At 41.7% G+C, this 27,603-nt stretch overlaps 1 protein-coding gene across 1 annotated transcript in view; it reads right to left on the bottom strand.

Moving 5' to 3' along the window:
• The window catches only part of LOC131673750 (WD repeat-containing protein 47), a 55,132-nt gene that overhangs the window by 17,634 nt on the left and 9,895 nt on the right, over nt 1–27,603 (bottom strand). The window contains 7 exon segments of the mRNA XM_058952005.1: nt 13,455–13,530; nt 13,659–13,769; nt 19,349–19,718; nt 20,738–20,880; nt 21,124–21,593; nt 21,662–22,082; nt 22,446–22,724. Of these exon segments, the coding sequence (XP_058807988.1) occupies nt 13,455–13,530; nt 13,659–13,769; nt 19,349–19,718; nt 20,738–20,880; nt 21,124–21,593; nt 21,662–22,082; nt 22,446–22,724 (1,870 nt within the window).

The following is a 27,603-nucleotide window of genomic DNA, read 5'->3' as shown; positions in this document are numbered from 1 at the left end:
TCACGTCTATTAATTTTACGAAACCATCCATTAAAAAAACTCATTGATAATGATAAAATGTTTTTCCTTTTAATTTACGATCGTTCGGTGGAAATTTATTCCGATTGAATATACTTACGAATAGCAATTTAGCGCTGCGAATGTTAGCTTTGTTCAAACTCACCTGAAACATAAAAACATACGAATTATAAAAAAAAAACCTGTTTTAGTTTAGTATTTCCAGATGAAAAATATGCATTTCATTCAACTCTACGAATCTTTAATAAATAATGTATTGATATAACTATTATCTGAACTTGTGCTGCCACGCCTACTTATAATCGTATTGTAGGAAGCTATATGAAGTATAATTAAACTGTCTACTTGCACAAGCATGAATTCGTTATGAATTTATCAAAATGTAAAGCTTTTATATACATATGTATGTGCATATTGTTCGATTCAATAATTAAACGAATATCGGATCGACTTTTTTTGTACAGATTCAGTAGTAGCTCCAAACAATAGACAATTATCGCAAAGTTTCGCCTTGATGTGCATTTTCTTGTCTATCCGCACCTTAAAAATTCATTCTGAGAGACAAAAAACCTTCTCACCAACGGTTCATCTCATCGTTAACCGATGATTTCTCTTGTTTACAACGACAAACATCCGATCGACCATCGACTTCGCCGCGAGGTTTTCCAGCATCAGACAACAATGGGCCGTGATGCGATTTAAAGAGGACATCGACGAAGAGGACAAGCATGAAGAAGACACTTGAAAAAAATATTGAAGCGCTGCAAGTTTCACCGGCGTTGCAGCAGCAAGAAAAGGCCGTTACATCCGAGGCTTTCACCAAATCACGATTACTGCCGCGGCGGAAGTCATTTCACTTTGAATTTTAATTTGTTTTTTTTTTCTTCACCTTAGTACTCGCGCGCAGGTGTAATTAGTAGCGCGCGGACCGACGTTGAAAGATCAGTCGGGGGAGTCGTTACGACAGACTTTCCGGGTATGATAAGTTTTCAGCTGAAAATAATGTATGCGAATAGCTATTCGCCTTTTTCGGCTCATTTATTAGACTCGTCGTTAACTGAACGAAAGCTGTTTTAAATAGCTATTAACTTAGGGTATTATTTATAATGAATGTGACATGTAATTTAATAACATGAAAGTTTCAACATTTAAGGATTAAATTTCAAGAGCTTTCACATACGAATTGTTGAAAAATATTCCTAAACTATGTGTCTATTTGTATATTATTTGCACGTAAGTCGGTAAAAAGGAAATTGTTGATAAATGTTTCATATTCGATAGCAATTGAATCACGCGCGACGAGCAATTTTGGCTCTAGAATTTCAAGGAGAACAATCATCTTGCAATCGTTAAACGGTACACGAGTGAGTAAATTATCTTCATACACCTGTAGTTCGCTTCCTTGTACGCAACCGAAATTTCGTCCGCGCGCAACCCTAGAAAACGAAGTTCTCATGGGTGCGAAAGTTTTTAATGAAGTTGAGTTTGACTAATTACGAACGTCATGTGTGAAACTGTGGAAAATTAAAAAATTACCGAGCGATCATGCTGCTCGCAAAAATTCGGATGGCCCTTCACGAGATTCTTCAGCTCCGGCAGCTCTTTATCATTGAAGTACGGCAAATCGCGCATTTTTTATCGCGCGCACAAAACACACACACACACACAAAAACTTGTCGAATCACCAACGTAAAAAACTAAAGAAAAGTAGAAACAAGAAAACAATGCAAGCCCTTGAGAAGATACTTGGAAGCTTCAAGCGGTAGAGACGGTCTGGCCAAGTTTGCCGTGGCGCCCGGTAGAAGACAACTTTCCATTTCAATAAAAGGAGGGGGCCTTTTTCCACGGCGCAGGGGGAGGTGGGGGGTATAACCTTTCTTCCGAGGCTCGCACGTCGCGCGTGCGCGCGTGTGCCTGTCTGTGATTTATCTTGCGCTTGTTACATGCGCGGCTCTATTGATTGTCAAGGAAGTCTATACGGACTCGACGGTTGCGCAAGCAGCGCATACGGTGTAGGCTTCGTTTTTCGTGTGCTCGGACAGGGACGTTTTTGTTATGGTTATTATCCCGATAGGCCATCCTTATTTGGATTCTCGACGCGCTTCCACAACGCGATCGGTGCCCGTGTGATTCAGAGGCTGGTTTCGGCGTGGAGCAAGGCGATCTCGTAAAAATGCTTATTTGTAATTCAGGAACAAAAGCACATTGAACGCGCGCAGCAGCGGGTTGAGTAACGAGGCAGCGGGCCAATTAGTCGGAGGAAAAAGTTCTTATGTGAAGTTGTCTTCTTCGAACGAGGGGTCGATCGCGATAGCGCCGAGTGAAAACGGTTTTGTGCAACACTCGCACCTGAGAATCAAAGTCACAATGGCCCTTCCGACGACAAATGGGAAAGTCAAGCTTATCTCCCAATGGCGAAGCTGTGAATATTCACGAAGACGTTCAAGAGATTTGATCGATACGGCTGATTGAGCTTCGTTCGGCGAGGGGAAAGTAATTGCGTTGCGCGCTCGCGGATGGGCTGGTTGGAGCTGGCGCTCGTCTCTTTATTCGCATATTTTTACGGCACAATCGTGAAAGCTAAACGCTCGCGCCTGCTTCCGTATGACTCTTGCCGCCGTTGTGGGCGGATTTAGAACTTGTAATTTAATTACTATCGGCGTCCCGGCAACTGCGGACTTTCCTTCCGCACCGCGACAGCGAGAGGCGCAGGCAATTTTTCGGACAAGCTGTGTGAAAAGCGACGAGCGTCCTTTCCAAGAATCGACGATTGGAATATTCATAACCAGACCATAAATCTATTCCCTTTTCCTTGACACTAGAGAGCGCATACTCGTTTGGAAAAAGATGTTATTTACAACGCGGTGGAGAGAGAGAAAGAGAGAGAGAGAGAAGCTTCGTCGGAGACGTAAGCGCGAGTCAGAGTTACCGACGAAGAGATTAGGATCCGCAACCCACGCGCGCGTACCGCTCGTTTCGCGGGCCGATCTTGCACCTTGCGAGAGCTCGTCAATTTTCGTTAACGGGAAAGACGCCGGTGCATTGTCGACGATCGATCGATCAGCTCTGTGCAAGTGTAACGGCAAAATAATGCCGACTCTTTTACGGCTGAACTGCCGCTCGTTATTGTCGCGAGTCGACCGTTTTGTTCTCTCCTTCTTTTTCTTCTTCTAACGTCATACGGCGAGCCGAATAGTACTGCAGTTGGTCGGAGTCGCCAGTTTCTCAACTACGCGCAGCAGACGGCAATGTTTCACCAGGTAATTAAATATTTTACTCCTCGGTATTCACACTCGAGCGTTGCGCCTGAGTTAACCTTGCAAATGTGACAGGCACGGTAAATTTTGTTGTCTTCATTATGCACAATTTCACTCGTTGAATTAGCAAATATATCGAATTATAAAGTTATACCTCAAGGAATTTTAAATACCAGTGCGATATTTCAATAATTCACAATTGAAAGTATAGGTTTATGTGAGTTGGCGATCAAATCGTATTTGGATATAGTGAAACGAAAGAAGGATTTTACTAAACATTGAGCAATGTTCAAGCAGATTACTACTATGCGACGATTGATAAAAAGAAAACGTCATTGCAGATGAACCGACGAGATATTTACATTTTTAAAAAATATTACTCGTACGTGTATCGAATACTGACATCTATTCCAATTTCCATGAGTGAACAGTAATTGTCGATCAACATACATCGACAACGTATCATAATAAACTATTAAAAAAGAGTAATTTGACGAAAGCTAACATTGCCAAATTGTACAGTCTTCTACATACCAGCAAATGACATCCCTCAAAAAATTTATTCTACTTGCAAGTTGAAATGACACGCAGGACGAGCCTGAGAAACGATTCATCGAGTCAAGTTCATTCACTCGAAGTGTATGCACATCTGTTGCCAGTGCATAAATACATATATAGAGTCTCGCATAGGCGTGCAGCAGTCACGTTAGCCACTACATACCGAGTTGAACGTGCAAAACGCCTCCTTGCCTCTTATCGCGAGTCGCGATCGAGCATAACGCTACTATTTGAAATTCATGCCGACGCTGTTTTTTTTATTTCCTGTAATATACAGGATACAATTTTCAAAAAATGATCGGCGCTTACGTTTTACTGCCTCAAATATTCCGATATTACAATCGAATTGTGCTACGCCTCGTAATTCACATAAAAATAAACTTTACTTTAACGAATACGGGTATTTATATGTGTTAAATTGTCGATGATTTGCTCTTAACCCTTTTTCGGTACCCTTTTTGGAAATGTGTCTGTCCATTTCTCCAAGGTTACGCGTCGTCCGTGAAATCTGATGTTCGTCGTGACGCAACTCCGCGCATAACGCGCGTTCTCACTTGTTCTCGCGTATTTATCCGATTTCTTTTTTCATTCATCTCGGCCAGTTGCGTGCGATCACCATATCGAGACTCGCGTGGGACTATGCGCGAGGATGCGAAGTTGACAATCGAAGAGAGGAGGAAAAAAAAAACAACTATTCGAGCGTGTGGGTGTTTGTCAGGAAATCAAATTGACAAAAGCTGTTTTCGATTCTGATTTATCAGCGATGGAACTTTTTCATATATGTCGTTTGTTTGCGAGACGTCGATTATTTTTTTTGAAAGACATTGTCATCGCCAGATGGCTTATGTTGATGCAGCAAATTATTTTTGCGTTATGGACTATCAAGTGTGTAAACACGCAGAGTACGCTTTATTGAACTCTGTCTACTTAAAGCGAATTATGATACTCGACGATATAATAAGTGCAAATGCGATAAATCGATGCCAGATGCAAACTGCAATGACTTCGTAATATCATTGGATGCAAATTTTTCTCTCTGATTTTCCTTCGAAAAATCATGAAAATGAAAGCGCAATATCGAACTCTTCGACGATTATTTTCGTGAATCCATTGAAATTATTCAAAAAAGCATGCAACTAGAATTCGGACACGGCATGCAATCGCAATCCATTTCAATAACAGCCGATTAACAACGACAATTCCAAGAAAGAGACCAAAATTTAATGAGTCAAATGACGACGAAGACAAAGAAAATCCATTGGAGTATCCATAACGAGTCGCGGCTATTTGAAAGTCCAATTAATTTTTACGACTGTCGACAAGATTTTAGCGTTTGGAAATTCCAAACACCTACGCATGATCGAAGAGTTGAACGAAAAACCAAAAAAAAAAGAAAAAGAAAAAGAAAAAAAGACACGAAGTCGAGGATGACAATGCCGAAAACCGGTTTTTCTCGCGCGCAAAGAAGGTCGCCCTTATTGCGCCGAAGCAGCAGTGAGAAACAGAAAGGAGGCGGCATTGGGCGGCTTTCGTAATTGGTATCGCGTGCCGATTCTCCAAGCGCCGACTGTTTATAGCTATCTCTCTGTCTTTCTCTCTCTAATTGCGCGCGCTGCTAAGAGCTGAAAGCACTCGATCTTACGCTGGGATCGGAGATCGATCGCTTCAAGTTTATTTTGGTTGCGTGGAACAAGCTTTTTTCTCCACTCCCTCTCCCGTTTCTCGTCGAAAGCGAAGTGGATGATGGCGATAAACGATGGTGATATTTCACACATCGGATATTCCAGGTATGCCGAGACTTGAAATTTACGTCAGCTCGTGCTCGAGATTCCTCGCGTTGCGCCCAATGAATCACGTGCATCTCCGCCGACTTTATTAAAAGCGTCGAGACAGCGCAGAAAAGAACCGACATTTCACCAACGCGAGGCTGCTCGTCGAGCAGGAAAGAGAAGAGACGAGGGGCACAATGGTCCAAAGCCGTAAAACCGAGTTTAGCTTCTAACAAGAGCTGTCAAAACAAGAGACTCTCACGCGTTAAGGCGTTAAGGAAGCCAGAGCCGCGCGGAGAGCCGGTAAGGATAATAACCAGTTGAGAGACGAGTGTGACTAAGGAGTAGAGCGCCGGCATACCGATGACGCCACGAAAGAGCGAAAGATACGCCAGATACAATTGTCTGTGGCGCGCGAGTGCAGGCAGCTTCGGCGCTGTATGACTCATGCGTGTAGGGAGAGTCTCGTTCATAAGAATGAACAAAAGATCCGCACACACGCGACGCGGTTAATTATGTAATTCAAGGCACATCGGCTATAAAAATAAAGCTCGATTCGACACTTTCATGTTCTTCGCTGATCGGAACGAGGTGAATTGAAAATTAGCCGCTGCGTGTGTCTTTTACAATTGGCTTTCATTACACGGTTTAAGGAGTGCATCCGAAGTGGTCCTTTCTTTTCTGTCGGTTCGTTTCTATCAATCGACCTACATGTTTTATTTGGACGTCTTATCGATGCATGGATTTATTACTTTCTGGGAATCGCGCGATACATATATTGTAATGCATGTCAGTTTACAAGTAAAAGCGAAGGTGTTGCAAGCACGTAGTGCTCTGAAAATGTCATCCACATTATCCACGCTCGTCATGTGTGAAAACCGCCACGTCTTGAAATCTAATCCGACGAGTCAGGATCGTCGCATGAAAGAAGCTTTGTATACCTCATCGACACTGGTACCATAGTCATTCTCCTCCCAGATGGGATCGTCCCAACCACCGGACGACCCTGACGATCCCCTTCTCGTTGGATCCCATGAGTGTCTCTTGTGCAGATTCTCCAGAGAATCGGCCGAGAATTTGCGAGCGCCGTACAGCGACGACGACATTCTCGTATCCTTGCCCAAATTACTCAGCGAGCCGACCTTGAAGGCAACGCTTTTCGGGCTGCTACTTCGGATACTGAGATCTCCTGTGGACGACAATCTCTCGCGAATCTTAGCCGTGCTGCTCAGCTGTGGCGACGACGATTTAGCAGCGCATTCACGTCGCGAGGGTGCATTGCAATCGAATTTCTTGAGCGAACTCGTCGAACCGCGGCGAGGTGAAGTTGCAGATGTGCCGATCGGTATCTTGTGCTGACAATTGATCGAGCTCGCCGACGATCCTAAAGGGTCTTTCCTCAGACTGCTGGCAAATGTCGACGGATGGGCGTCTTTCTTTATCGGCGACGGCGGCACGTTCAGAAATCCGCGACGGATCGTCGGTGTGTAAGTGGTCGTGACGATCGTCGGGGACGGCGTGTTGCGACGAAACGCACAGTTCTCCTTGTACTTGCTGCCGTGGATTTCGCAACAGCGATCGACTTTCGTCTCGATACGAACGACTCGTGGTTTGCGCTGATGATCCAGACTGACGTCGCTGAATAATGCCTCCAAGCGCTTTATTGCAGCTTGCTGCTGGTAACTGGGTGGTGACATTGCTGCGGGGCTTTTTTCTTTTTCTTTTTTATGGGTTTTATGGCACCGGTGAGAGAGTTACATCGAGCTTTGATTAACACTTTTCTGAAACGTTTGATGTTTCCGAGTGAGCTGTCGTCGTAAAGGTTTGCAGTTCGAGTGTAATTTGGAAAATTAAATTTATAAAGTTTACGAAAAACCTTTACACGTGGAACTTATTATTAATTAGATACAGCAAAGAGAACTAAACAAACTAATTCATATGGATATGCTTGTATGGACAAAGAATGATAACTTTCACTAAATCAAACGGATCAGGATAAACATTCAAAAAAACTCGTTCAATGACTGTAACAAATAACGTAAACGACTGCCAAGTTGCAATCCAGTTCAATGTCGGCCTATCTCGAACAACTGTTTCAACGATCAATTATATTTGGAACGGACAATTCCAGCGACAAGAAATCAGCAAATGATAAACGCAAAAAGTACAACACTCGCGCACCTCGTTGGCCGTACCCGAAGGACAATAACGTGTTCAAAGAGAAAAAAAAAGAGCAAAGCAGCAGCTGACTCAAGACACGTCCGCGGAGTAACTGCTGGTCCCACGGCACGTCAAAGTCGCGCGCGCGAACGAGAGAGCAAAAGCAATAGTCTGTTTGCCTGCTCCCCCACCATGTGATTCTCGTCGTGCGTATATATATGCGCTCGGCATTCGCGTGCTGCTGGTGCAAAAGCGGGGAGCCGACCCTCCATATTAGGTCAAACTCATAGGTTTGTGTCGTTGCGATCGCGCGCGCTCCGCGAAACTCGCTTGCATTAAAATGCACTCACGTGGGAAATCAAGAGAGAACGACCCTGGCACATTATGCACTTTAGTGCAGATTTCGATTTCTTCAGCAGAGAACGCCTGTCGTTTGGATTTGGCCAGCGAGTCGCATTGAGGCTCATGAGTGGCCCAATCAAATGTACAATTCGACGACACGATGCGATTGTTTGGCGCATTGGGAAGACAATGGCGAGGGAGGGGCAATTTTGACTTCCCCGCTGAATTGCCTTCGATGTCTCTACGATAATACATCAATTAAAAGAGCCTCAATTTCCATTTTGAATAGTCATCGTCCATACAACTTCAAGCCGAGAAAAAATACTACATTTGTCATGTTAATTAGCTAGATTTTCAAAGGAAACTTACATACTAGTGATCGATCGGTCGCAAAATGTGTTGTCGAAAACTCACGCGTACAACATACATCACGCGAATACCATTCCTATGTTTATTCAGAGAAAGTCTGAGCAGCAGCTCGCGAATATAGCGCACGCCGTGTATGAAGGCATGACAGTTGACGTTTCTCTGTCTCTCTCTCTCTTTCTCTCTCTCTCTCTCTCTCTCTCTGGCTGCGCCACAGATGCAAGTTGATTTATGCTCGAGCGCGATGCGTCGAAGGATGCTCGTTTTTACAATCGAGAACACGTATAAAGATGTCAAGTTCGGAGATTCCTTCTTGCTGGTATTTTCTTTCCACGATAAATTAGACATTTGCAGCACGCCTCGGTCGATTAATAACCGTAACCGGCTTATTGTGATTAAGCGCAAGGTGACGAGACGCAACTCTACTTTATATTTTCGGTGGAGGTGTAGCAGCAGCAGCAGCAGCAACAGCTGCCACTGTGCCATTGCGAGTGCGCGTCGAAAAGTGTTACGTCCAAATAATGACGCAAGATCGTCTTTCCGTATCGAGGAAAAAAGGCGTTCTCGTTCTGCTCGCGCGCGCACAAACGTAGCTTTGATCTGCGGCTGTTTTACCGACGAGACGCTTTAATTGCCTGCTCGCGCCTATTCGCAAAGGCATGGCTTGGAATGACAATTAGTACGTGTCGGAAGAATTTTCTTCGTGGGAAATCAGATGGAGCTGCTGGGCTTTTGTCTGCAATAAAATACGTTACCCGAGTTTTCGATAAAGTTTATTTCATTTTCGATTTTTCAAGTCGATTCCAAATGGTATGCTTCATGACACTTTTTTTGTAATAAAATTTTCCATTTCACCACGAGAAAATCCAAATTTCACACAACTTTGAAATAATACTGCCGGATTTGTCAAATTATTCGTTCGGCTAATTATATAAGTTCACGTCGCAACGAAAAATACCTTTATCTCACATCCCTAATTATAAAAGTACGCATCGACGAGATCACTCGAGTTCGTGACCGATAGCGAATAAAGTAAGCAGAGTTTTGACTGACACGCCGCTCGTTGAAGTCGCGAAAGCCTGCTCGCCGAGTGGCAAATTCGTATACGGCTACGAGCGAGAAAATATTTTGACTGGCCACGTCTGCTCCTGCGAAGGAGTCAAATAACAATTGGAACATTTGCCAAAGTCGACGAAAATTGGCTTTCAAAACGATTTGGGCATGGCGACAACTGGAAATCAGCGCGAGGGCGTGAATACGCTGTACTCTTTTAAGCCACGTCTGTCTTTTTGTCCACAAAACGTGCGACGAATTTCATCGGCGCTCATAAAAACAATAAATTTGAATCACCGTTTGCCGAACGATTAAGCCTGCGCAGCTGCGCAAACGATCGTCCAGTAGCGACATGTTACAACCTACTTCGAGAGATCGACAAACTGAAAAAGAAAAAAGCTTCGCGTTTAGCTACCGACGAAATTGTGTGTGCGACCCTGACGACTTAATTATTCCGAAGCTTAAGCGAACCAATTGTTACGGACATGTATTCCATTACCTCAGTTTGCAATTAACTCCAAATGGATTTGTATAGGCAACATTACAAGCATCGACTTACGCGTCGCAGACTTGGTTTCGTTACATAATCGCGTTTGGCTTTTTCTTCTAGGAGTTCTCTTTCTATTTCTGTCACAGTTAAATTGGAATAGCCAGCGAATTTGAGGAATTGCACATCAATCGAATTGGACGATAAGAAAAAATATTTGTCTTCCAAGATTGACTAAGATGTTAAGAGTATCTTAATTGGAAGCTAAGTTAAATAGCGTTTCCAGTGATTGACAAATTGAACGGATGGTAAACAATTTCACGATTTTTTTTTCAATTGTACACGCAATAATGAAACAGTTGGCATATTGATTTCTTATATTCCTCCACAGTCAATTGATTCAAGTACTTGTTTCACTGGCGTAATTAATCGTAACTAATCGAACAAACGAAGATAATTCTTCGTTAAAAGAATATTCGTTGCCGTGAAAGAAAAAATGACATCGAACATGCATCAATCTCAAAATCCACTTCCGTCGGAAAAAATCCACGGCTGAGCTTCCTCCCCGCGTCGACAAGAACGAGAGAATGAAGATGCAAGCACGCGCATCGCAACGTCATGAAATGCGCACGCACGACGATCGAGTTACCTGCGGAGCGCCCACGTGGCGGCGACGATGCTGCGTACGCTCGTGCATTCGATTCCAGTTCACCTTGGTGAGGGGCGAAGCCGGCCGGCTGTACAATGGACAAACGACTGCCGGCGCTAATCTTGATTACATTAGAAGACAGAGCTTCGCGATCGCGGAGTTGAAGATCAACTGTATGGAACATTTTTTTGCGTTTGAAGAGTTGAGATGAAATGGCTTTTGACATTCTTGCAAACGGTCGCAGTATATTTTGCGACGAAAGATTTTCATTGGATTTATAAACAAAGAATATGAAAAAAAAAAGAAAAAGAAAAGAATTCAATTTAAAACTATCGCGAAAAAATGACTGATCGTAAAATTGAAAGAAAAAAATTAATTAAGTTAATCTGTTCGTTTTTCTATTCTTTTACGAGCTACATTTCGTTTTACGATCGATTTTTCGCGCCCGATCGCGTCGAATCAATTTATAAATATTACCCGGTTCACTGACTCGCCGTCAAACCAGAAACACAACAACCTCGATATCTTCCTGAAGGCCGCAACAATCGGCAATCAACACGAGATTGCGCAAGTTCATCTCCTCAATGAAACTTTAATAAAAGCATCGTGCCCGTTATCAAAAAGTGCATCGGATATTTGTTTACATTATCAGCTGCGCCCCTAAGAGACTCACGTGGGCGGAATCCTCATCAGAGCCTAAAAATAGCGCGCTCTTTGCATCGCGTGTTTGGCGTCGGATTTTTCATTCGCGTCGTCGTGCAGAAAAGTCCACGGAGGCGACGGCGCTTTTCAAGTGGTAATTTTGCCATGTTGGCTCGACGCAAACAATTTCTCGTTGGTACACTGAATTAACAAGCCACTGTCGAGTTTGCCGACGTGCTGTAGGAAGCTACTTTTTTTTTTCTACGGATATCTGAATATTGTTCTTATTAGTGTTGCGAGATTTCATAGGATTTTTAGCAAGGCTACATCGAATCGAGAAAAACTGAGAAGCGTTTTCCAGTTTGTCGAATTTACTGAAAAATGATCGCTCAACGGTAGTTTTGTATGCAAATTAAAACCTTTAAATTCTTGTTCGATTGTCATGCCGACTAACTTGCTATATTTACATACGTCGAATCAACGCAAACCATATAACTTTCAAATTGTTATGACGCAGACACCTACATCCCCACACACGCGCCATTTAATCGACATTGCCATCGCATAGGACCAGTGACGTTATCGTCATCGCGTATCTCCATAAAGTATGAATCAACTCTAACAGCGACAGAGTTTATCCGTGACCCATTGCTAGGCACGCCAAACGCGGAGAACAGCAAAAAATTTTTGGCGAACATACGCGCGACTTCTGGAAAAACCGTGTGTATAAGCAAGGCGCGTAATCACGTGGCGGAAGCCTTGAAAATGCCTTTTTTCCTCTCGTCCTTAGCCTGATTGTAAATTAAAACGGCGACGATTGCATTTCTCATGAGTAAAATACGGATTTAACTTTGCATTAGTTAGAGAGCGTCATCGGAATTTCGTGTAATTTCAGATAAGATTTACCAATACACAATTTTTTTTTCTTCAGACTCATTAGCCAATTTCGGAAGACCCGTTCACGTAACAAGGTTTAGCATGAAATAAAGTTGCGTGCCTGTAAATCATGAGAAAATTACCGATAAATCACGAATATCATGCGTCTCGCGTTATAAATTGTCGCACGGTACGGAATTTGTAAAGTTACTCACGAACTATCGCATCGATAAAGATCTTCTCTCGCACCCGAGGCGCTTGAAAAATCAACTCTTTCTGTTGATTGAGTCGCTCGCTCGAGACAGTTCCACATGCCGTGAATCCGAAACACGTACGTCGTGGGTGGCCGGTGTTTTTTTCCTTTCTCTTTTTACAAAATTGGGAGTTTCTCGCGTTGGGTATCGTACATATCGCCTGCCCACCGATTGAAAAACTACGGGCATTCGCGCTCGCTTGCCGTCTGAGAGTTTACCGGTGCTGGGGATCATTAACGGAAGTAACAACGGACACGTATCTATATTATTGATTTACGCGTATTTTCTTTCTACTGGAGCCATCGATGAAAAGCAATTGCCGTAATCGAGTTACTCGTTGCCGGCACGTCTCAATTTGCTGCCCAAGATAAAGATATGACAGACTCTTAAGAATAATCGACAGATTAAGGAAAAATTAACGCCAATGTAATCAATTAAAATCTAATCAACGAGGAGCGCTATAAAAGCGAGTATAATGAAAAGTTTTACGATGTATCGACCACTACCGTATAGAAGCATGAAAGTGAAGTCAAACGATTTTTCAAGTTCGACCACTCGCTCGCTCAAGTAAACTGTAAATCGCAGCGAGTGTTTTCACCTTTGCGCGAGCGCAATTTCATGCTTTATCGCCATATGGGAATTGCCAGAGATAAGCTTGCGTATTAGCGTTCGACGTTTCGACTTCTGCAATTTGATATATTATTTATGGTACCTTTACAGAAATCACTTTTTGGCATTGTTTCACATCGTCTTTCATTTGCAATTTCTGGCGGAATTTGCGCCGGTTTATTCCTCGTTCTCACGCCGAGAAGGAAATGATTTTCCGCAAAAACAAATAATTTGCAGGCGTTACAATGTTCAATCATAATCACGCGATCATATTATCACGTGAAAATCAAACTTCGCCAAACAACTTTGCTCTAACGGTTCGGCAAAACTTGGAGCTCGCACGAGAGTAGATACACCAACCAAACTACCCACGATCCTACCATTATTCAAACGGCAAACAATCGATAAACTCACCTTGTACGGTTTGAGGATGTCATAATGCCCCTCGTGTGTTTTCGGCTCGAAATTCGACGACGTAGAGTTTTGCCGCCTGAAAAAAGAAGAGTTGTGCACACAAGATAGCGAAATCCACTGACTTGGCGTTTTTTATTGTACTTTTCGTGCAACTCGCAATTACACCGTAAAACAAGAAAAGAGATAAGCCGTTGCGCAACTCACGTCAGCTGATCGGAGCCGTTAGCCGTGGGTTTCGGCGACTGTACTCCCGATCTTGCGCCCGGTGTCGTCGAGTGAACTGGCGATTGTCCTTTACTCAGTGGTTGCTTTATGCTGAAATTGAAACAAAGGGCAGACGACTATGTGAGTTTGGCTTGTAAAACATGTGAAAATGCGAATTTACAACGAGTTTCGTTGCGACGATTGTTTTTTCAGGATTAATTTTGTTAACTCGAGGCGTTACCTCGTCGGGGATAAATAGAGAAGCTTTGTTCGATCAACATTTGATTGTTACTTATCATTTTGATGATTGCGCTCAAATTGAACGTTATCATAAAATACTCACACCTATAATTATATCTTATTAAATGAAGAAAACAAAACGCATGCGATTTTTTTTTAAGAAAATGGTTGGCTAAGGAAAGGTGATTACAATTGATTGTATTTAAAACGACAGACTAATCTGAGTCGATGAGCCACGATTTTCAATGTACGTTTCAAATATATGGTGCAGTCATCTCGAGCACAAACAGTCGCTGTTGAATCTAATCTATTCCATTATAAAACGCGCGGGCCAATGAATAAGACGTAACTTTCGATCTTCGCCACTGAGTCTGCGACGTTAATTGAAAGTATCCCTGTCCCGCTTTGATCACATCAATTAATTAATACGCATTAGCCTGTCTGATTCGCCAATGAATCTAATTGATGCACTCGACGAGCGAACTGCAATGTCACGTACATACACACATATACACACACACACACACACAAAGATCAAAGCCACTGAAACTTCTTTTAAAAAAAGAAAAAGCAATTGGTATTGTTTACCGGTTCGCGCACGGCGGCGTGGTACTCCCAACACTACGATAACTGGTACGATGCTGATGGCCATTGGCCTGATAATGCTGCTGACTGGCCGATCGCGGAGGGTTGACAGACACGCTGACACGCTCGGCAATACGAAACCGCGGCACTGTTGGCTTGTGATACATCATCTTCGCTCATCGCAGCGCAATTAGAAGCATCATTGATACGACGGTAAATAAACGAACGAATATGTACGGAGGGAGATGACGATGCCTTGAGCGCGCGGCGTTCGGTCGACGACTAAAGCGCGTTCTCTCTAACGTTCCTTCTCTCTCTCTCTCTCTCTCTCTCTCTCTCTCTCTTACTCTGTCGGTTGCATGCTCACGTTGCTGCTGCTGCTGCGCACTCGCGTGCAATGTGCTACCATTATGCTACCCAGGCAAGCGAAGGCTCGTAGTAGGGGTTTCGGTTCTGGGTGCGACCTCAACAATGTGACCGTGTGCTCGAACGAGCGATGTTGGTTGCTTCTTCACCTTTTTGTTATTTTTTTTTTGTATGACGACGTGACGATCGTTTGGTCGATAACGAATGGATTTCGCTTTGTTTTCCTCTCACGGCAAGCAGAGGTCGAGATGTCGAGCTCTGGTTTGCCAATCAAACGAATCGTCGGAAGAGTAAAGAGCTTGTCGACGAACTCGAGGCGTCGACGAGCAGCGTCCTCACCCGTCATTATTTCTCTCGATCGCGATATATATACACGCGCGTTCCGCAACGGTGACTCCCTCGTATACAACCATTGGGCTAAGTTCATCGAGGCGCGCTGTGCCATTACGTAGGATCGCTCGCATAACGCGACGCCGGATCGTTCGAGTACTATTCGATAAAGTGCGCTACGTGAAAATTCCTGCGAGTAGTGCAAACAACGACGCCTCGTGCGAGGACGTAACAAGAGAGAAAAGGGGGGAAAAAATATACGTACATAGGAAGAGACAAGCGAGAGGCGTCTCGCAGCTGTCGCGTGTGAGAGCGTTGCGGCGAGCCCCGTTATACCTTTTCTACGCCGAGCGCGAAACTATAAGCTTTGCAGACTTGCGCACGATAATTTTCTGGTCATCTCTCTCTCTCTCTCTCTCTTTCTCTCTCGGCTCGGAGCGCGGAGAGTACGATTGCTTCGAGGTAACTCGTAGTTTCCTTCCTGTCGCGGTACGTGTATATACGCGTGGGAATGATTTTTTTTTTTCTGAGAGGAACTTCCGACGAAATTGATCGATAATTGTAAAAAGGAATGACGGCTCTCCTCTTGCGTTTTCTCAGCAACGAGCGCGTGTGAGAAGAGTCGTTGAAAGCCCGCGCGCGCGGCACGAAAAGACGCGCGCATTCTAACGAGAGAGTCAAGGCCCTTTAAAGCTTCGCCTGCAGAAGAGAAAAAGAGTGAGAGAATGAGAGAGAGAGAGAGAAAGAGAGAGAGAGAGAAAGAGAGAGAGAGAGAGAGCGGTGTATAATCGAAAATAACTCCCGGACACAGCTTCCGCCGTATATATACTTTTTCTCCTCGGTTATCTTGGAATTCGTCGACTGAAGAGAATTCGTCTTTTGTGAGCAGGCTTGGCATTACATATTCCTCATTTCTTTTGTTTCGGAGGTGAACGGCATTATTGTTTTTTATGTGACACTGATTAGACTCTGTAACAAAGCGCTGGTGTTATGCACATCGTAGTATTAAGACGTCTAATGTAATTCTTCAAACTAGAACTCCTTAGCAAAATGAAACGTCGATGTGATGAGCGGTATGTTTTCATGTAAATCAAAACAGTCTAACGCAACAATGAAACCCATCAAAGGCAATGAACGCCACGTGGAAATAAAATTTCACTTGCTCACCAACCATTAAATTACCAACAATCGCGTTTAAGAAACATCCAAAGAAAAAAAGTTCCCGATCAATGAATACTGCTGAATTAATGCGTCGTAATGAGCCGCCGACGGGCATTCCAGGTGTACATAGAGAAAGCTTACGAGCTCGTCAGCACGAAAAGAAAATGTAACGAGAGAAATGCTTTAACAAAGCGATATGGTAATCGTTTCGCCCTTCTCTCAGCGCAACTGCATGCACGCCCGAGAGTCCAACGAACTCGCAGCACGTGAGATTTCGCAATTTCATCGTTCTGGCTTCGAAACTTTTGAGCATTCGCGCGAGAATGCGCAAGAAAAATCTCGTCGTCGCGCGGCCTCACCATCCACCCACAGCCGCCTTCGTGGAATTATCGCGCGAGTAAGAGCACTGCGTTGATTTTATTTGCTTGGCGATTGTCGAGCAGACTTTGACGCTACTTATTTTAAAATACGAGGATTCCGTGTTGTCGAGGCTTAAATTAAAGTGAAAGGATCGTGTGGCTGTATCGCGATGAAAAAAAAAAAAAATGGAATTTTCAATCGGCCACGGTGAATCATGCCTCTGAAATCGACACACGAGATAAGAAAGTTACGTTTCCACGATCGCAATTCCCACTCAGCGCCGACCCAATTTACAAAAAAGTTTTATTCTCGCTGATAGAGGTAATGGAAAAGGGTAACTCCGCGAGCGACGCGTAATGGGCGAATCCGTGAAGCGCAATAATATTACAGCGAGGAGTAAAACCGGAACGGCATTGAAAGTAAACGCGCCGTCGCGATGAAAAGCCGCCGCAGCGCGCGCAAATTTTTCCGCAGTTGTCCGCGCAGGATGGCAGGTGCATTGCGAACTGGACGATATCCGCCTACTCGTTGCGAGTAGCGTAATTAGCCTCAAGCGAGTATAAAAACGGTGATTGTTGCTTCCTTTCGATATTTATGCATTGGCGTTGGGTCGGGAAGATTTACTGTATGTGAAAACGCATTGTAGTCCACAAAAGGCGCAAATATAAAGACAGACAGGAAGACATTGTTTGAGCGTCTCGGGCAAACTGCCAAGAATCTTCCACTGCGCGACAGACCTGCTATTTCGCTTGGTGGCTCTCTGCGAAATGGTTTTGGTAGCACGAATCTAATTATGTAAAACCAATGAAAACAAGCGTCGATGATAAATCTCCCGAGTGATTACTGCTTTGGCGCAAATTACTCGATGTAAATAATTGTCAGATGGCATATGAATGGTATGTGAATGCCGCATACAGAGGGCAATTATCTAACTGAGAAATTCCGATGATTTTTTTTTATAGCATTATAATATGTTCAGATAGACTTACGAGCAACGTCATAAAACACGCACTGTCACTTACCATAACGCACTTGAAACAGTACTTCAAGCGTAACAGAGATCATCGACCGGTTTGCTCTCGCCGTGTACTCGCCAGTGTCAATAAGCGTAATAAATTGCGGATTGTCGAGGATTTATGCATGTGAGAGTCTGCATTAGAAGACGGATTACGAATGAATTTAACCTTGTTACTCAATTGGGGTTTTTCATTTTCCACTATTATTCTGAATTAGAATTTAATCATAACACTATTATATCTCTAATCCCGGTAATGCCGCAACAGGACATGACGAGCTTTATTAGCGCCGAAAATGACTTTGTTCTTCCTGTACTTTACTTCCGGTTTAGCGAGACAATGTCACCGATCGAATGTCAACGAAGCGAAAATCCTGTGCTTTTTACCTATGCGAAATACAAATTTTTGTCGTTTCACTAATTTGAAATAAAACAAAATTTTTTGCGTGTCTACAAGTTAATTTTTTAGTGTCTAATCGCATGAAGGAAAAACCACTATGAGAGTAAACAAAGCTGACTTAATAAAAGTTACAAAAAACTTTATCATAATTGTAAAAGGATAAAAATTTCAAATTAAGCTACCATAAAGAAGGTAAGAAATCGAACTATACGACTGTATATTATAAAAAGCCGTACGACATCTAATGTAACATACAGCACATGCGTTTAAAAATAAATGTTTTCATCTGTTTGACTGTTCCAGTACCCGAAAAACTATTTGCTTACACGTATATTAACATAAAGCTATTTCATTTTTATCGAGCCAACCCTTTCCTCCATATTTATCAACATTTTTATCATTCAAGTCAGTGATTTATGCATTCCAGCAAAAAAATTTCGTGTTTGACTCAAGCAAAAGACTCGCGTACTTGACATTTCGCCATGTGATAATTTTAGCCCATTCACCGAGACGTTTACGAGGCAGCTTCGTTCTGCACTGCGATAACGACGATTCCCACATTTAACCGCGTGCAACAACGTCGTACGTATATGTTTACTCAATTTTTTATAGCAGTAAATAATCGATTCAAAAAGAATCGTGACCTTGCGTGTGTTTCGTTCAACTTTTGATTGTATTAATACGCGGAGACTGTCACTGTCGTCACGCACGCAATACAAGTCTGCAAATACTGAGGGCTTTCACGCTCGACAATTAATGATTTAAAGTTCTTTTTTTATTATTAGTCTTAATTTGTTTGATTTAGTAAACTGAACGCTTTATCTGAATTAATTAAAGCAATAGAAGAAAATAATTTTTTAAGAAAATCAACGTTTAAATAAATTGAGAAGTCTGGACGCAAATAAGTGTATAGAACCAGTGCTTGATATTTCATGAAACTCACGCAATAAGTGCCCTATTTAACAAGCAAATAGATAATTTTCAAATAACTAAACAGCAAGCGACAGAGTCCTCTGGTGCGCAAGATGCTCTACTCAGCGCGCACTACCGCTGGTAACTAAAGCGCGCCTCGTACGACACTAAAGCCAGAGAAGGATAAACGAGGAATCACGAATGCATTTTCAGCCAGTTAATTAAAGTGCACATTTTGTTAAAATTTCAAAACGTCACCAATTTGCGCTCTTCATAAAATTAATCTACAGGCATCTTTCTTAAAAAAAAATCGCCACTGACCTTTCAGCTTGTAACATGTTGTTAATAGCTTGCGGGGTAATTGGTGGTGCAGGCATTTGTCTGATAAATTCATCCCTCTCCCGTTCTTTTTGTTGTAAAGTTTCTAGGAGTCGTTGTTTTTGACGCTGATACTCCTTGAATAAATCACCATTGAAGCTCTGTTCCAGTTGCTGTTGTGGTAGTGGTTGTTCACCGGATATCATAGGCCTTATTGGTGTCGATTCGGCCACTTTGCCTGCGACTATTCCTGTGGGTCTGTCGGCCAACGAGTCTCGTCGTGAACTTCGTGCCGTTGAGGGAGCTGGCGATTCTCGACCAGGATTGCGACGTTCTGGCGTTGAGGCTGCTGAAGGATCCGTTACTTTCGCCCCTATAGAGAGTTTAATGTTTTATTCTACCTACTATCCATACAAAGATTTATTTGAAAAATGTATAAATGAAAGTTCAAATATTTATTAGATTATTATGTTTCATATTTCTTAAAAGCGAGATTATGATTTAATTGGTTAAATGGTTTGTAGAATTCAATGTCTCAACTACGTAGATCCTTTCAAGCACAGACATTTATGAATTGTAGTAAAAAATTTTGTATGGTGCAGTCAATATAATATTCATAAGCGAAAATCAAACTGTTGTGTATGTCGAGTTGAAAATTGTTAAATAAGATTCATTTTTTAGCATGGTAATGAGAATTATATTTCATTACTATTCTCAAAATATTCTCGGAACGTCACGCATAATTAACTAAATGTTTCTGCTCAAAAGGGTTTACATTGTTAAGAAATTAATTCTGCAAACTGACTTTTTAACCAATCAAATTATTGCAAATGTACAGCAGTAAGACGTACGAATTGAAAGAGATTAAGATTTAACTTTTCAGTTTTAGCAGTTCATTGGTTTTAATAAACCAGATAGCTCAATTGTTTATAGAGTACTCGTTGCATTATAACACATTGAAAAGTAAAAATTACTTTGTGTATCTTCCTATTTCATCTACAAGCATCTTTCTTACATTTACTTAACTAAAAAGATAGAGCAATAACACTTAAAGTTACATTACTCATTTCACTCTTTACATAACTACCACAACGTTCAAGAAATTTAGTAAGTTCTCATAATTGATTTTTACCTGTAACAACTGTTATTTCGGTTTACAGCTAAAGACAAATGTAGACATTAAAATATAGATGGTAACGTCGGAAAAAATTCCCACAGAATCACCTTCAAGACAAATGACGCACAATCATCAAACTTTTCCCACAAACTATATTCAGAAAAACCTCGAGCAGTGAACTCGTCACTCTAATAACAAGCCTCGTCTTCGCATTTGCAATCCCTTTCTCTTTATTCGTGTTGCAAGCGCACATTTAAAAAGGAAACCAAGCCCACCTTCCGGACTCTTGGAGTGTCCCCTCGTTCGTGGCGGTGCCGTCGGCTGGGTTGTTGAATTGATCGCCTCTTGTATCGAGGGCAGCTGTTGGAATTCGGCGTAACTCGAACTTAGAAATACATCGCCCTCATTCTCAAACAACCTGTCGACGCAATGAAATATTTTTGTTTACAAAAATGCCGATACGTACTTTTTACGATTGTGACGAAATCGGATGAATGACTTATGTTGATGACAGTGAATTCGAAGAAATTATTCTAAATAAATGAATTGCAACATAGTTATGCCAGTAGACATTCATTTTGGTTCTAATTTGAAATATACCATTTTAAAAGTCATCATCATTAATTCTTTTCCGAGATCGTATCTTTTATCTTCAATGTACCTATCAACACTAGTATTCATCAGCTTATTATTTTTGAAGCCAGTGAGATGAAAGCTGGCAAACGAGCTTCTCGACATTAATGAATTAGCAATATCTCCAGTCGACAATGCCATCAACGCAGCCGAAGGAACACTCATATTTTTTAACTGCGGACTTCTCGGGCTGAATCCAGCTTCGAGTGCAGGTACGAGACTACGGGACATCATATCGGCAGCAGATCGTGGCCTTGAGAAAGGCATCGCATTGTGTGGGAAAGTCTTTGGCTTGATCGGCGTGATAAGCATATGTTCCGTCCAGGATGTCTCGAGCGATGGCCTCTCCAAGCGTTCAACGTCGACATTGAGGGTTCGTTGAGCGAACGGCACTGCGAATGTGTCCGACGGTATGGACTGCAGCCAAGAGAGTAGACTCAGATCCGAATCGCTGAATCCTACTGAACCGTCGAGCAGTCTTGAGAAACTCATTTCCACCTAAAAATTACGAAAAAACGTTACCTTTCTTTTACTCATGAACCGATTTGATGAACCGTGCGATGTACCTGTTCGCTCTCTTTGGATCCAGTAGCTTTAGCCTGGCAATAATTAACACAGCTCTCGTAAAGAATGCCCTTGATGATCAGCTGTATCAATCTGTCGTTTTTCGCCACGGTAACCGGATGATTTGGATCGCTGTTTTTTCTATCGCCAGGAAGAAATTTCTCCACCAAAGGATGTACCTCACGGAAGCATTGCACCCTCGCGTTACTTGGATTCCAGTCTTTGTACTGCAGGTGATCGGTGAGCCTCGGCAACGTGAGTAGAAGACATAGACTGCTGTATTCTTCCTTTGTCGGAGCATATTTTTCCAGGTCGCTCAGTACCTTAACTACTTCCTCCACGGCGTTGTCGACGCTGCCGTTTGTGCTCGTGCCAATGATGTTCGCCTCGGATTTGATGCATAAAAGCTCGACGTATTTGTGCCTGTAAAACATTGTTTCTTATTAGAAAACTTTCAAACGCATGGGTTTTCACTCGTACAGATTTCTTGTTTGTTTTTTTTTTTGTTGCCTCTAACCAGTTAACGCACATCACAATTCAATTACCATCAGTCACGCAGGCTTGGAATTAAATTTCACTCAAAGCATCAGCAAACATCGAGAAAACTACCTACATCGATTTTCACTTATCTCCTATCCCGCTCAATTATCATAAGCTGAAGCAGAACTGTCGGTATCCATTATACATTCAGAAATCCTCATGCGTACACCACCATCACTATGCAATAATTCCATACTCCGCACGTATGAACAATAAAATTACTATTCCAAGGATAAAAATACGCACCTTAGTATAGAATAAGTGAACCTTCGCATATCAAAGTCAGGCAGTGTCTCGAGTGGCTGGATAAACTCGAGCACATCGTCCCACTGGCCGTCGAGGATGAGTTGGCGTAAGAACAGCACATCGTCGCTGTACTGGCCATTGATGACACCGGTTTCTCGTTCCAACGACAGCTGCGAGATGTGCAGATCCCGGCCGTGAAGGAACTCCAGGGTCAGACGTACTACGTCTTCCTCGCGCAGCGTCAGCCGCGCCGCCGGCATCACGTACCTTATTCGCAAGCTGCGAAACAACGCATTGTTTGTCAATTTTGCACTTGTCTCGCCTTGCTACGACGGTCGGACATTTAATACGACGATGGTTTGCGCGCGCCGAGTCACGATGCGCGGGGAGTACAGAAAGAAAAGTATATTCAATTTAAATTAAATTTATCGCGCCAATGACAGTAGTTTTTAGAGGCAAATCGACTTACTTGCGTTGGAACACAAAAGACCGCGAGATCTGTAATTAATTATTTCAAAACGTGCAGTTCGATCTCGAATGCGAAATTGCAAAATCACTTTGAAAATTGAATTGTACTGTTGTGAAGGCATCGATTTTTTTTCACGAGTCATGCCAAGGGATATCGCAACCGTCGCCAACGCACATGTATGATTAAAAAATTGGTCGCACAGTGACTAGCGGACAAAAAATTGTTTAATTGGAAAGATCCGTCAAAATAATACATGTGACTTCGCATGTAATAAAAATATGACATAATTACAGTAAATAGTAATCTTTACCAACCAAATGTAATTATTCTGAGACTGTTCTTGCTTATAAAAAAATGTTTCTAATTCTCACAACTACTACACAAAGAAACGTCTGACAAGCGACGTGAAAGTTATTCATTCAGGTCCTTACACATACGCGAACACGCACATACGCACATACGCATGCACGCATGCACGCACACACACATAAACACACAGATATATGAACACTTAATGGTCAAGCAGCTGATGATATTCGGCGCAAGAAGCGGCACAAGACAGTATAGTCGACGGCTACTGCTGCTGCTTACGCGAGACAATCAGGGCACGTCAGCGGCCAACGAACTCACCGAGCAGTTGCGCATTCTTCTGCACGGGCGACGTTTCGCAAGCTGTAGCACGAACTATATGAGCTTGCGCTTAAATAAGTTAAATGCGGGTAAGCGACGGATTCTTAGGAGGCTCGATGATGTGAATTACGAAAGCTTGGCCGTTTGTGACGAGAGAAATCGTTTGACTACCGACAGCTGGGCAAATATAAGTTTAAATTTTGATCGATAAAATACTGGGCATCGAAATGGAAATGAATTTTAGGAAGAGTAATATTGAGACAAGTTGAATTTTTGTTGCGTTTGAATGGTTATGTTACGTCTAAAAGGATAAAATTTTCATCTACAGTTACGGCCTTTGAATTCACGTGTCGCAAAATGTAGGCATGCTCGGAAGTTGTTTGTAGAAATGCAAAATTAACGCGTAGAAAAATTAAAACAACGTGTGAGCGTTTTCACACTTTGCGAACAGTCTACCGTACTTTCCACGTTAGATGAGCTCATCAGTTATTTCAACCCATACACATTTAACATACTTTTCAAAATCCTACTTAACCATAAAGTGTATACGCACGCGCTATTAAGCGCGTGAAAAGGTTACATTAATCGACAATATTTGCTTTTATAAGTATTCAATTGGTTTCGATGACAAGTACTTTTTAAAAAATATGACACTGAACGATACGTTAGAGTAGACTCTATGGATATACGAGGAATCCTTTTGCAACCGACTTCTATTCGAAATTTTGCAACTTTTGTTTTTTGAGTTTCTTTATGAGTCTGCATTGACACAAATACTTGCGGCAATTGCGTTGTCAAAAAAGTTCGGCGTCAACGAATTTTTTTTTAATGTGATGTGCTGAACATCGCAGCAACAATCAGTTAGTCTGACAATTGCGACCGAATAGTGAACAACTAAGCTTTCAAATCTGACTGCAACCATGTATTACACCGTAAGTAATATAATATTATCACAATTACAAACTGCAAAAGAAAAATGGAATGATAACTTTATTTGAGCTTATAGTGACTCGGAATTTAATTTATTTTTCAATTTATAGCTATTTATCGTATTAGTGGCTTTCAACTGCGATGCACAAATACTTCCCGGTGGTGTGCCGCTTTTTTATGGAGCATTCTTGCAACAACCATTAAACTTACAGGTAATTCTTGGTTCGGATTAACTTTCTTTTAAATAATGATATCTTTTCAATTTTTTTATCGTTTAAACGACATGATTTTACAGCATTCATTGACGGCAGTTCCCCAAACAGTAGATGTGCCATTACCACAAAAAATTTTGTCTAAAGAGATCTCAGTTATGCCATCGCTTACCCATCGTGCACCAATAACGACTTTGAAACTAACGCCAATACCAGGCCAGAGAATAATTCCATTAAATCCAGTTGGAACACACGTAAGTGCACGCAATGAACTCTGAATGTTTAAACTTTTTTTTTAATCGTATCAAATATATTCTTCATTTGTTCACTTAACTAGTTAAAGATTTGTAAATACATTTCTTTTAGATATCTCCTTTGCAGCTGCGATCAACAGGTGCCAAAGAGAATACGGAAAATCCGAAAGCCGCTAGTGCTGAGCCATCAGGTGAATCGAAAATTGGGGCTATACTAGAAGAAATGAAGAGAAAAACGCAAAAACCTGCGTACCATTCGAAAAAAAAATCAGCTGATTCTATCGATCCAGTTGACCAAAATACAGACGAAAACGAAATGCCGAAAGAGGTGATTGGCTCATCAGGTTCATTTTTGGATGCTACCAAGAGTTCAGTAGTACCAAAAACGCGATCACCTGGTTAGTAATTTTTTTATTACATAGTTTATTTTTTAAAAAACTATTTTTTTCAACATTTATTTTAATGCGGTTCAATTTTGCAGACTATGGAGAAGATATCCCGGATTTGGAATATCTATCGAAAGCAGCCAATCCAATTGATGACTTTGAAAATAAATTTGAAAAAACCGCGAAAAAAATTGGTCAGGAAATCAAACATGTGTTCAAAAATTTACCAAAGCTCTTTCAAGGCAAAGCTGCAGAAAAACAAAATGAAGGAGGATCAGCTCCGTACAATAATGTCTGTTATAGTTTTTAAAAATGAATATTTTTATGAGTAATTAATATGTGAAGTTTACTTATGTCTAATTTTTTTATTGTTACAGGATAAGTCTGAATACAGTGAAGCAGTAAATCAAGGACAGCCAGTCTTATCGCCAGGACTTAAAAAGGCGATGGATGACTTCCAAAAAACACTTTCTAAATCTCAATTAATGCAAAGATACTATGGCAATCAAAATTCCAATAGATATTATGATAATCAATACAGTTCTGATGTCCACTCGCATGGAAAAGAAACGGATTCAAAAGGAAAGTTCTGGGATTCCAATCCCAATATTGCTAAGAGTGTTGCTGATTCTTTTATGAAAGGAGGACAGTCAAAAATAGAACAAACTGAAAGTGGAGTAAGTTTTAGTTCGAGGCAAGAAAGCAATCCAACGACTTCAATTTTGAGTTCAGCAAGTAATACAGCAGGCAACATTGCTTATGATACACAAAAATATGGTAACGGTGAATCTAAAGTGCCAAATTATCAAAACGGAGTTCCAGCTCATATCTGGAAAACTGTCTCTGATTATGTTAACAAAAATACCAACAATTTTGCAAATCAAGAGCAACAAAAAAACAATGGTTTACTAGAAACCTTTTATAAATACGGATATGGTCGCGATGGCTATCATGGATATCCAGGCTTCAACGAAAATAGATATAATGAACATCACGGACATTATCACGGCTCAGACTACAGTCACTACCTAGGGTCCAATCAAAATGGATACTATCCAAGTCTAGGTTGCCAATATGGATATAGCTATTATAAAAGAAGTCCAGCCGAACTAAAAAACTCAACTGTATCAATTCCAAACAGTATGGATGATAGTCCATACCAAATAGTGCACACAGGCGCAGTAGCCGATGTCACTAAAAAATCCGATCTAGACAAGAGAGCCATCGTAGAAAAGCCAGAAAATTTAACGTTATTGAGAAATATAAGACAAATGACACAACTCATGCAGCCTGTTCAATCTGGAGATATAACCAACTCTGCTATATTGCTCGCTCAGAGTATTTTAACAAGAAGACCTGATCAAATTGCTAATGCTGGTGTCAACATGAGATACGGGAGAACAGCTGAAAGTGTCAATAGGGGACAAAAATTTTTCAAGAGAAGTAATTTGAAGAATATTAAAGATTCTTCATTGTTGAGAGGCCCAAGGCAATTGTTGCCAATATTATCACTATCAGCATTAATACCACCTTTTCAAACTGGAATCGCTAGTACTGCCCTTAATATTGCTCAAAGATTCGTAGGAGCCAATCCTGAGCGAAATGTGATACAACCAATTTTTGGAAGTTTAGGAACAACAGCTAACAATTTGGCACACGAAGTAGGATTAATACAAAACTATCCAAGTATAATTCAAGGAATACCAGTAAATCAATTAGGACAAATAGTGGGTTCTACAGTCAAACTGGCACAAGGAATTACAGAAATTGCAGAAGCAGCTAATCGTCCTAGTGAACAAGCGCCTCGATATATCAGAAGACATGATTCAACTGAGACAGTAAACGACCCGTCGACAAGAACATTAAGGCAAATACCACTTCTCTTTCAAGAATGGACACAGCCTAGTAGTGCAGTTACTAACTCAGCATTGAATCTAGCGCAAAGTATATTGAATGGAAACCCTGGTGAAATTGCTAATGCTGGTGTTAATATGGGCACTGGAATCGCTACAAAAGAACCTGAATATCCTACTCAAAAATTTTCAACTAACCAATATGGACAAATAACTGGTGCTGCAATGAACTTAGTGCAAGGAATCGTGAACAACAATCCGGACCAAATAGTAAACAGCGAGGTCAATATGGGTAGTGGTATTTCTACATCTCGGTTCTTTAAGAGAAGTGACTCAATCGAACCACAACAGAATACTACGACAACACAGAATACGACGAGAATTTCAAGGCAGATGCCATTTTTATCCCAAAAATGGACCCAGC

This window comes from Phymastichus coffea, unplaced genomic scaffold, assembly GCF_024137745.1.
Source record: "Phymastichus coffea isolate CEN01 unplaced genomic scaffold, Cenicafe_Pcof_1.1 PCOF00193, whole genome shotgun sequence".
Lineage (NCBI taxonomy): Eukaryota > Metazoa > Arthropoda > Insecta > Hymenoptera > Eulophidae > Phymastichus > Phymastichus coffea.
This window is presented reverse-complemented; position numbering and strand designations above follow the sequence as displayed.